The 12,529-nt window shown below is 32.8% G+C and overlaps 1 protein-coding gene across 2 annotated transcripts; it reads left to right on the top strand.

Moving 5' to 3' along the window:
* Positions 1-2,714: 2,714 nt before the first annotated feature.
* Positions 2,715-12,025, top strand: LOC106764735. 2 transcript variants are annotated; one of them, XM_014649092.2, is made up of 6 exons: positions 2,715-3,100; positions 9,785-10,072; positions 10,203-10,251; positions 11,005-11,284; positions 11,495-11,573; positions 11,667-12,025. In XM_014649092.2, exons 1-6 carry the CDS (start codon positions 2,768-2,770, stop codon positions 11,856-11,858), a joined length of 1,221 nt encoding a protein of 406 aa, XP_014504578.1. In that variant the 5' UTR covers positions 2,715-2,767; the 3' UTR covers positions 11,859-12,025. The 2 variants fall into 2 exon arrangements, with proteins under 2 accessions (XP_014504578.1, XP_022637849.1); XM_022782128.1 differs by lacking the exon at positions 11,495-11,573 and having other exon boundaries at positions 11,667-11,831.
* Positions 12,026-12,529: the final 504 nt, after the last annotated feature.

Below are 12,529 nucleotides of genomic sequence, written 5' to 3'. Positions count from 1 at the left end.
TCTTACAAAAAATATAAATGATAAAGTAATCTTACTTTGATTTGAGATTGGTAGTTTTAAATTTTATTTTTCGGCAGTTGTGTTTTTTTATGAGTTATTGAGTATATGTGAAAATATTTTCTATAACTAAAGATTTTGAGATTTGTTTGTTTTATTTAATTGTGTATTATAAGTGATCATAACATGTGATATATAAATGAAAATTAGTATGGAGTGTTATACTAATAAATAAATATTATTTTTTTGAGATAAACCTTTTTTAGTGAATTTTGATATGAAGTAGTTATAAACCGTTATTAAAAGTTGAATATGTTATCTACTTTATTTTATAAGTGGTAGTATTCGTGGTTTTAGAAAATTATATTAGATGTTACATTAAATAATATAATTTTTATTTAAAAAGTTTAAAATAATTTGTATTTATTAAATAATGGGTGCAACAAAAGTAGTTTATTATGCTTTAGTGACGTATAATCGTTGGAAAATTATAAATGTGTTGTATAGTGTATGTTGCTTGATGAGTGCAATTTTTAGACCTAAGAAAATGTACAGTTTATAATATTTCGGTGTCTTTTATGAAAATATGCATGAGTTCATAAGATGGTATAATTTAGTTAGTGTGTTTATTTTGTTGATATAAGTGCAAAACATATTATTGTATGATTGCTTACATGATAGAGACCTGAGAATGAAGAAAAACCTAAGTTATTTAAATTTTTTATTATAAATTTTAAAAGTAATATAATTGAATTTACTTTATTTTGTTTTTATTTTATTAATTTTGGTATTATATATTAAAATGTTTAATTTCACTCCGACATCCTTAAAAATAGGGATGTTACTTTATTTTCTCATTCTACAAGATTGAAAATTTTCCAAGATCATATATATATATATATATATATATATATTTTGAGTCATTGCCACAAACACGTTGAAAAAAGTGTAAAAATTAGAAGATTTTAAACTTTTCAAATAAGAGATACTTTATTTTAATTAGTTGAAGGTAATGATGATCCTCAAATAAAAAGTAAAAGTAAAATTGATTGTTTAACAACGTATGAGTTAAAAAACTATATTTTTATTAGGCATGAATATTTGGTATAACATTATATGCATTGATTAAGTTATTTAACAATTACAATTTCTTCTTTCATTTTTTGTAAAGAATATAGAAAATAAACTTGAAACTGCATTGATTTCTATTAAGGAAATTACTTTTTGAAATGAATATATAACTTAAGTTTCATGAAAAACATATTAGTCATGAAAAAAAAAATAATTTGAAGAAAATCTTGAGAATAAATTTTAAAATCTCTTTAAAAATACTTTCTTTATATTGTAGATACACCACACTTTAAAATAGATATGAAAATTTATAATACATGAAGATATTTTTGATTTTTTATTTAGTGTGAAAAATTTTAAAGTGACTAAATTGTATTTTTTCTAAAGAAAAACTCCTTAAACTTTGAAAAACCTATAAAACATGATAATTTATTAAATTTTAATGGGTTGAATTTATTTTTAAAATTAAACATTTTACAAAAATTATATAATTAAAATTATATAAAATATATATTTTTGTGTGTGTATATATATATAAATAAAATAATTTTAAGAATTCTAGCATATCAAAGTAATTTTTCAAAACTAAAAATTAGTGCAGTAAAATAGACTATTCCACTCAATCCGGTGAGACTCACCACGGGTTGGTCACTTAGTGAGTAATCCAACCCGATTCATTTATTAGTGAGTCAAAAAATTCGAACTCAGTTTGATCCACTACAGGTTGATGGGTTAAACATATTGACTCATTGATTCACTTAATTATAAATATTTTTTAAATAAAAAAATTTAGAATTCTTTTGTAATTCAAATTTAAATAATATCATTTTAAAATGATGTTACACTCCAAAGGCTATCCAAAATAAAAAAAATTAACATACAACTCAAATATAATCCAAAAACAAATAAATAAGTTTATAATATTGATAATTTTTGTGTCAATTATCAACTTATAATGTTTGAGTTCTGAAAGGATAAATTTATAATATTTTACTATTTTGAAACATCTTTTTCTTTATTTCTATTTATAATACAATAAAAAAATATTAAGTAATAATAATATTGAAACACATAATAATAAATAATTAAATTAAACTAGGTGAGTTGGTCAGCCAACTCGGCTCATCATGGGTTCAACCCGGGTGAGCCGAGTTCTAAGTGAATCAGGTTAAAAATTGACCTGTATAAAAAATTTTTGTTTTTCTTAAATCCAATCCAGCCCGAACTTATGGTGGATCATGTTAGTCTGCGAGCTCTAACTCATTTTGACTGCACTACCAAAAATAATAAAAACTTAATTAAGATCAATAATATTTTCACAAAAATTAAACAAATTAGTTTTATTATTTATTGAAAAAAGTGTTAAATAAAATTAACTACAACCAATTAATAAATAATTTATATCATAAAAAAATTCAAATTTCTTTTCAAAACATGAATTATTTTATGAATAAATAAAAAGGTCTCATGTTTTACTTCTATTAACTCTTAAAACAAGTCGTGGGCAACGAGAGTAGATTTGTTTGGAGCCTCTGGAGCAACAGCTCATATTACATTTACTGTGACAGAAATAAGATAAATATTATATTTTAATATTAATACATAATAATAAAGCAACTCTGAAGAAAAGAAAATAATCTGAATAGCATATAGGAGACTTGACGGAACGGAAGAAAAAGAAAAGTGACACGAGAAAAAAATGGTGCAGAGAAGGGTTGTGAATCCCATAATGAATTACTCGACGGAGTTTAGAGCTTACGAAGATGATGCATGGTATACGGTTTCTCTTTTGTTCCATGGAAATACTCTCACGGTGAAGTTCTTGGGTTTTCCTATTGAAAACGACGTCGTGTTTCATTCTTCATATTTTCAAAACTTGAAGGACCTCGAAGCGTTTAAGCGTCGTTTCAGACCCCTCTCCAACCAGCTTCAAGATGAAGAGTGTGGTTTACTCACTCCCGGAACTAGGGTTTGTGCTTGCCATTTCTTCAATAACGAAGACATTCGCTTTTACGACGCCGTTGTCGATGGGGTCAGTCATTGTTTACTCTGTTTTATCTTGAGCCTTTTGATACTCACCTTTTATGTTTAAATCCACTTTTAGTTCTTGGAATATGCAATTCTGTGTTATTAAAATTTTTTAACTCTACACTTCGTTTACTTTTGCAAAATTAATTGAATTTAGTCTACTACTACTGTAACATATATTTGTAATGAGTTTTTGTTGAGTGATAATAGACGTCTGAGGCCATAAGCCAGTGAATGTCTTATTATAGTTAATCACTCTAAAATGTTGAAAATCCTAAAAATTATATATAGGTTTAATTCCTGTAAATATGTATAAGGAAAATATGGGTTAAACCCAAATGCATAATATTGTAATTAGCATAAGATATTTAACTTAATCTCATAATCATAAAACCGGTTTGTATTTTTGCACCATTTATATTTTAAATTGGCCTCATATACGAAACTTCCAAAACACCTGCTTCAATTTGAGGTATATACATCCCGAGTTAATTCTAAATTCTCACAAAGATATATTTGAGGAGAGAATGAAAGTTAATTTGAAGGACAGATGAAAGAATATTACGCGATATAGGTATAAATAAATAGTAGATGTTAAGTTTATTTTGATTAAAGCTGAATGACATTGTAACTAGAACAGGTAAAATCAATGAAAATTAGTTAATAGACTTTTGAGATTATTAGCTTTTGTAGAAGGAAGTTTAGTCAATAGTTGTTGGTAAATGCAAATTCTCAACCGTATCACTGCTACACTTCTAAACTCCACCTTTTTGCTTTTCTTCTCTTTGTAATGTCTGTTGGTTTATAGGTTTTTAATGGAGAAAGTTTTCTCCTATTCGGACTAGGCAAATTAAATTTACTTGCACATTTTGATGTTCCACCCTCCGAGCCATCTACGAAATCCCACTGAAATACGTGCCGAACTAGGGTATAAATGATAATGAGGTTGATCCAGTGAAAAAGGGTCAAGCTTCTATCTCTCAGAATTGTGACCAAAGGCCAAGTTTGATGGAAAAGAATAGTACCACACATGTTTATAAGTGGAATTCTGTAGATAGCTTGAAGGGTGGAACATGAAACTGTGCAAGTAGATTTAATTTGCCATGTTCCAAGTGGAGAAAACTTTTCCATTGAAGACCTATAAACCAACCGACATTACAAAGAGGAGAAAAGCAAGAAGGTGGAGTTCAGAAGTGTAGCAGTGCTACGATTGAGAATTTGCATTTACCAACAACTATTGATTACACTTCCTTCTACAAAAGCTAATAATCCTAAAAGTCTATTGACTAATTTTTCATGATTTTGCCCTTTCTAGTTACAATGTCATTCAACTTTAATTAAAATAAACTTAACCTCTACGATTTATTTGCACTCAACTTTGGTTCTCTACTCAAATATAATTTTGTGAGATGTATATACCTTGGTGTGAGGGGATGCGTGGAAAGTCTCATATCGACTAGAGATAAAGCCAAATTTAGAATATATAAGTGATGCAAACCTTATCTTTCAAACCGGTTTTGTGGTGTTGAGTTAGGCTTAAAATCCACCTCTTAACAAACAATCTATTATTAGCTCCATATCACATAATTCTAAATGTTTCTTTTCAGTCAAGTATGTTTGGATTTTCATATGTGTGAGGTTTTTCCTTTCTCATTTGAGAAATAGTAATGCATGATTTTTTCTTTATTTGTGAGAAGGTTTTATGTTATTGTTTCTTTAGAGTTGGAGGATGAAATGGATCAAAGGATTCTTGTAGCAATGAAACTAATTGGTAGATGAAGATATAGAAAGAGAGAAAACACATATTTTGGGGTTGTTTGAATTGACGAGAATAAAAACATATACATGCTTATATTTCATGTTGCCGAAAAACCTAACAAGCATAATTCTAACCATCTAAGTAATTGATATGTTCATAGTTCACAACTAATAACTAGTTATTTTTATCAATGGAAACTATTTTAGTCCAAAAGTTGCCTTTATCTAGAATAATCAAGTTCCTACCCCTTCCCCCCTACTTTTCAGCCCCAAGTAATTTTCCTTTATAGCTATTGCCCCCTAGGCTCAACAGATACTTGATACCCTTTATCTATGGCCACAATATCCCAAAATCATGGGATTTTATGGTTACTTAGAAATCTCCCCATTTAGAGTTTAGTCTATTCTAGTCTTACTCACTCTAAACGATAAAGCAAGGATAAAGGTGAAATTTCCTAAGTGAGGCTTGAAACTTTGGTTTCAAGACACACTAACTGTCTAGCCCAATTTTAGAATCTTGAACAATTAGAAGCAAATGGCAAGTGATAGGAAGAACACTTATGAATCCTTCCAAATCACTTGGCTTAAAGGCCTTTCAATACAACAGATTAAAGCTATGGGCTGGCAAAAGCTGCTGCAGATTTTGCTGAATTCACATTCTTTTCTTTCGATCAAGGCAAGGAGTAGGCCAAGAACAGCCTTCAAATCTCACACTGCAGCGGTGGAACGGTAGGAATTCACTCTGAATGAAGTGCTTTCACAAAACTCACGGGTTGCAGATCTCTTCTGCCGAAGTAAACACCTGCAGCTGGCTGAAAATTCCCTAGTCCATCCAGATTCTGATTCAACTCCACTTCCTAAAGATGCTACCTCAAATGAATAAGGTATCTGAGATGGATTCTGCACCACAGAACTTAACAGCAACACAAACTATCAATATAAACACCAATTTCAGATCTCACACTGCACCAGTGAGCTAATTCAGAAAGCACCAATTTGAAACGGGTAAATTTGCACTTAAGAGGCCAAAAACTGATATGAACAAGCAACAAGGGTTCTGAATCAAGTAAGGACTCAAATTTATCCTAGGAAAACTGCTAGATCAGATTTAGAAAGCAAAGAAAAGGTTGCAGCAAGAAAATGCAGAAACTGGATGTTGAACTCAGGTTTCATATGCAAATTGGACTTGTCCAATAGCTATTTTTCTCATTTTCAATTCTGTACACAATTGCATCATGAAATCCAGTCGAGCAAGTTTATTTATGCTTGTTATAATCACTCAGTCAGTTTGCACAATTCCATAGGCTTTTACTCAAATTCACATGTTGAGTTCGTTCTTTTCCTTTCAGATTTTCCTTTTCTTTATCTGATTTACTCAACTTGTTAGAAGTGGAGTTTAAGCCTAACTCAACTCCACAAAACCGGTTTGTAGGGTGAGGTTTGCACCCACTTATATACACTTAAATGGCCTTATCTCTAGTCGATGTGGGACTTCCAACACACCTCCCTCACGCCGAGGTATATACATCTCGAGCATGGGATTAGACTTTTTAATGGGTGGTCCGATAGCGGCCCGATAGCGGGTGGAACAATATGTCCAACGACAACAGAAATCGCTAGGATAGGCTCCAATCATGACTCTGATACCATGTTAGAAGTGGAGTTTAAGCCTAACTCAACCCCACAAAACCGGCTTGTAGGGTGAGGTTTGCACCCACTTATATACACTTAAATGGCCTTATTTCTAGTCGATGTGAGACTTCTAATACAACTCATGTGCCTTAATTTCGTTTTTTGACCAAAACAGTGAATAACAAGAACTTAGACAACTTAGCTCTGTAGTTTAGAAAGTGAAGAAAAGGTTTGAAATGACTCTAAGATTGATTAAACAGAATTCCAGCAATGATCTAATGCTGAAATGAGTAAAAACAAATCAAAAGGACTCAAACAAGGAGTATGCAGTTCGGCCTAATGCTTGCAAATGTTTTCTGTTGTGAATTTCACAATGCCAACCAAGCTTATGCTGAACATATTACTGCTTATCTGGTTTACACTTTGCTACTAATCATCTAAGCATTCCAACTCAGAATTTAAACGCAAAACAGATTCAGAATTTAGCTTCAAACAGCTTACTAAACCAAAATTTCACAGCAGGATATACACAGTGGATCTGTTGTTCAATGAATGCATCCGAGCTCCCAAATTGGCTTCTCATTGCTCATATGGAATGCACTTGAACATTCAAACAGATCATCACATAAACCAAGTCAAATCAGAGGCACCCTTTTGATTTTTCTGACAAAATAAGCAATGAATAAAACTTGACAAAACAGAATTGGAATTCAAAATTCAAATGATTCAAACAAATATTTGGACCGAATAAAATGATGAAAATGGACTCAAAAAGGTAAACACAAACTGACTCACACAATAGAACCTACCACAACAGATTCAAATGAATGAAACAGTGCACACATACAAGACATGACAGTAAGCATTGTGACGACACAAAAGAGTAAGAATACACTTAGCTCTCTCCTAGACATGAACCTGAGCTCCTGATACCACTTAATGACTTCAACTGAGTGTCTTGGTGTCCAGCAAAGAGCTTAACCCAACCGGTGGAAGAGTTTCGAATTCAGACTCTCGGTGCCATGGATAGATGCAGTGAAGATGTTCGATGTTTGGTATGTGTGGAGGAGTGGTTTAGAATCCAGCTCAGACGACCTTCCGTAGGAGGGAAGGAAGCTGGAGATGAAGATGAATATGGATTTAAGAGAAGACTTCCAGTGCAAGGAGGTTCTGGAATGATTTATTCAGCATAACACTCATTACCATCCAAAAGTGATTGCAAAGGTGGAGGAGAGTTGGATTTATAGGATCATCCAAGCTCACCCCGGTGCTTACAAGCAAAGATGATCATCACTCGCATGATATGGATCAACTGTCATGTATTAATCATGTGGAGAATGTCCAGAACGGTCTGGATAGGTCTGGAATGCTAGCTATCGACGCCGAAGAGAAGAGTTGGGCAACAATAACACAGATGGGGAGTGTGGAAATTTTACATGAGAGTTTGCAAATAGATGGAGCAACTGCCATAAGTGTTGTGGCCACAAGAGCCGATGTCAAAGTTGAGATTCTGAGAATTTCACAAAATTGGGCTAAAAGAATCCAGGAAGAGTGTTAGAGGAGGATTTGCCACCACCCAAGCCTTCAGACTCGAATTGGAGGGTAGCAGCCACCATCCAAGCCCCCAAAATTAAAATTGCAAACAATATTAGTGGTATTGGATGGTTTGACAGCAATAACAGGGACTGGGAGTGGGAAAAATTTCATCCAAAAAATTCAAGATATGATTGTCACAAACATATAAAAAAAGAAGACCAATGGTAGGGATATTTCTTTGCAGGGCTGCAATATAACGTTCAGAGGAAACAGTTTAGGGTTCCAACCTTGAGGACAAGGTTGTTTTGCAGCGGAGTGTAATGTTAGGATATAATGTGTGCAGAATAAAAGGAAATAGATTAGGAATTAGTTGTTAGTTGGTTAGTTGGTTAGGGGGGGCCTTTATAAGAAGGCAATGAGGTCTTGTGTCAGGGTACTTTGGATAATCTTGTAGATTGAGCTTTGACTCTTTGTGAAGGGGAAACCCTTAGAGGAGGGAGTGCTCTCCTATTCTTGTATTCTTTGGTTACAGTAATAATACAATTATGTTTCCAGTAATCTGGCGAGTGAGTGTGTGCTGTTTTGAGTGATAATTAGACTTCTTGTCTGAAGAAGCCTAACAGTGGCCCAATCCGGAAGAGGCTTTCATGTTTTGCTCCAAATGAAGTAATTCTTCAAGGTTGCTTGCTTGGAAGTGTCTTCTAGGTCCTCTTAAAGTTTTCTAAGCATTCCTCTAATCATGGTATCTTGATTGCAAGGTTTTCTAGATGTCAACTCATCTTGGTTGTTCCTTTTGGTCACTTCATGATTAATGGTTTTTCAGCCCCAGGTTCTTTTCTTTTATAGCTGTTAGATATATTGCATTTTTTGTTAATTAGGAAAACATAAACTTTTGATATTGGTAGATATTGTTTATATTGTTTTTTTAGCAATACCTTTTATTTATCATATTTATGTTTAGTTGCCATATATACTTGTATGATTCTTCATTATAAATATATTACCCTATGTGTGTTTTAGATACCAGGGAGATTAGTCTTATACCTACATTTATATTCGATAACAGCTACTCCCCCTTTATCCACGACCCTGATATCCTCAAATCATGTGATTTTATGGTTATTTAGAAACCTCCCCATTTTGCTCTAACTAAACATCTCACTTTTTTATGTCCGTCTCGGCTTGTGTGTTGGGTTGTCAAATGTCATAATGACCCAATTCCTACTGAGTCCCAACACATCACCCTACTGAGTCCCAACACATAACCGGTCTTTGGTCTGTGACACTCTTGCTCAACCATGTTTCGGCTATCAACCGTTAGGCTTTTCCCTGACCCTCACTTCCATGACAGACCAGAAGCTAAAAAGTCATGCTGGGTGCAATATTCAATAGATTGGAAATCTAATGTCGTTTTAGTTAGGACCTGTTTGGTAGGGAGAATAGAAATAAGGTAAAGGGAAATGAAGAGGACGAGTGAGAATAGGTGAGAAAAAAATGTGGAAGTTAAAGATGTTTGGCTGAAGAGATAAAAAGGAGCGATGAAAAATAGTTTAGTAAGTTGAGTTGCATAATTTTTAAAATTATTTCCACTTTATTTCTCCTTCTCCTGGCACTCTAAATAGTTTCCATCTTTCCTTCCCCGCCAATTTCTCACCTACCAGACACACCATTAGTGTTCAGAAAATAACAATAAACTTTCTTATATTCTAGATTAAAATTGCTTCCGTTTTACCTTTGTGCTTCATATTGTCTGCTTCAATAGGTGCAAGAAAGTGAGCATTCTTGGAAAACAGGAGAGGAAGAATGCTTGTGTACTTTTATACTTTTTTGGTTGCATGGACCAAATGCAAGAAAATTGACTGCTACATCAATTGAGAACATTTGTGTAGTTCAACCTAGATGGGAGCTAGATCCTGTAGTGGCTTCATTTCTGGATGATTGTTCTTCTTTTTTAATGCGAAAGGAAGATTCTGGCTTTGGAATGGTTCCATATTGCAACAACAGATCTAACTCCGCTCGTCAAATTACTTATTTTGGACGAATGATAAAGGCAAGTAGTACATGCCTCTATGTAACCGTGATTTCTTCTATGACCTTGCTTGCTGAGAAAGATATAAAATACTGATACTGGACATGTTCTAGTTCTAATATTATATCCTCGAATGTATCGGCCTTTACAGGAAACACAATGTGCTAGGCGGTCTGTTGTCAATGCATGTTCACCTGAAGGTTTGTTCCGATGTAATAGTAGATGTTAACACTAGAAGTAGATTAAACTCCTAGGTTCAACTCCGAAAACCTTTTTGCTGCGATCAAGATATTTGTGGCTCTTTTTATGTGATTGTCCATCTAATTCTTTCAGGACATTGTAAACCATAGCTGTCAAATTAAGATGTCAACATTTAGGATCGATTGATTTTATCTATTCGACCAGGCAAATTATACCTAATTGGTAAATAAAACAATTGGAATTGCATTCATGTACAATTTGACATGGTAATATTGTTGGAGTTACATCTCAGTGATTTATAAAAATGGAATTGCTATTTGGATTCCCTTTTTACTTAAAATTTGTTTTGGGAATGCATAAATTAGTTTTATGCAATGCATTTACACTCGTTTTCCTTTAAGCTTACCGAGTACCATTTTGTCTGAAGCATGCCTACTTCTGTCTTACATTTTTTTCTTTGGAAACCGCTCTTGTTTCCTGTTTGTTCGCTTATTCACAGCAAAGAGCAACCATAATACTCTTTTCTTAGGCAGTGAACCCAACCTAGCACACACTCATTTTTTCCTCATCCCCCACGCAGCTTTTTCTCTATTTAACAGAGATCTAGACACCCCCGTGTCATATTCATCAACCTTGACTTTTATTTAGGGTGGTAGTTATTTATATTTTTACAAGGATGTTCCATAATATGAATCCTCTTGCCTTTTCCTGATTTCATTTGATTTTTATTTTTTTTTATATTTATTTTATAGTCAGTTGTCTCAAACGAAGAACAGAAGACAGGGATCTTGGGGGACCGAAAAATATGTGTATGATATTGATTACAAATATGGATAAAGAGTTATGTCCATCTACAGTTACAGAGTTCTTACAGAGACATACTTCTCTATCAGTCCGAGTCTTTATTTTTCCAAATTTGTCAATGGAGGTATACAATAGGGGAGCCATTATGGTGCATTCTGAAAAAGAGTTGCAAGAGCTGTGTGGCTTTTTGAATAATCCCAACTGCATCATAACATCTTCAACTGGCAGGTATTCTACATGTTAGCTCTTAAATATTGATGTCTACTATGGTTTTCATTGTTATTATGTTGTTTCAATTTAACGTTGAAACCAGGCTTGTCAATTTCTTTTTTTTTTTTTTTTTGCAGTAATTGTTTTAAATTGAACCATCAATTCTTACAAAATTTTATATAGACTGATTTATCTCTTTAAAATTAATCTATTCATTGTCGTTTTTAGGCCTTTGGTGATACTTGAAAAACTAGTGGGATTAGAAAATATTAAAGCATCAATAGGAGCCTTTGTGCATATATCAGAGGTAGGTTTGTAACCAGAATTTTACTTCAGAAAGTTGTTTATATACGGTAATAATAATCCTCACAGGCTGTGTTTTCATTCTTTTCTTCTGTAGAATATATTGCAGGAAAAACAGAGAAGACGGATGAACAATTTGAAGGTTGTGCATTCAGGAAGTAAAGAATTCAAGATAGCTAGTATTATGAGGGATTTGTTTTGGGCATTTTCTGAGCACCAAGAACGCTTACAGAAGAGGCTTGCACTTGAGGAGAGAAGGATATTTGCAGCTAATGAACAATTAGCTTAGATGTTTGCCCTTCACTTCTTACTGTTTTTGTGCTCATATGTAAATACAACTACTGTAAGCCTATGACCCACTTTTTCTTTTCTTCCAAAATTGTTGGTATTAAAGCATTAAGAAATTGTTGATCGGTCCAGAAATTAGTTTTTAAAGTTGATTTTTATATTCTAAAACCTAATTTGCAGGAACGTAAAGAAAAATAGTGAGATGTGCGGATAGAGAAACGAGAAAATACGAAGGCTTTTACTTCTTGCATCCAACAATTTCTTAGTGCACTCACAAATTTTAAATGTTCTTTCTGAAAACTTTTTTCTGAAATTTTATAAAATTTTTAATACAGAATTTTTAGAATAAGATTTTCATAATAGCTTTTGAAACATGTGAAATGTACTTCGGAACATTCTTTTCAGAATAAAGTTTTCAAAATATATAAATAATAACACTCTTACATGAAATAGGTTCTGGCAAGAGTTTATAAAATGAGTTTGTTTTTTTTTTTTCTGCGTTTTCTCTTTTCTTCCCTATAGCTTTTCTTCTCTTTTCTTCCTTTATAGCAGTGTATTTAGTAATTATGGCGTGACCGAAAGTAATAGCCTAATATGAATAGAATTATCCAATGCCCAAATAAGATTTTTTTTTCACAATAAATCCTAATAAAATAAAAATGGGTTAAATAT

The sequence above is a fragment of the Vigna radiata genome, chromosome 6 (genome assembly GCF_000741045.1).
Source record: "Vigna radiata var. radiata cultivar VC1973A chromosome 6, Vradiata_ver6, whole genome shotgun sequence".
Taxonomy (NCBI): domain Eukaryota; kingdom Viridiplantae; phylum Streptophyta; class Magnoliopsida; order Fabales; family Fabaceae; genus Vigna; species Vigna radiata.
The sequence above is the reverse complement of the archived record's forward strand: the minus strand, read 5'-3'. Positions and strand labels throughout refer to the sequence as shown.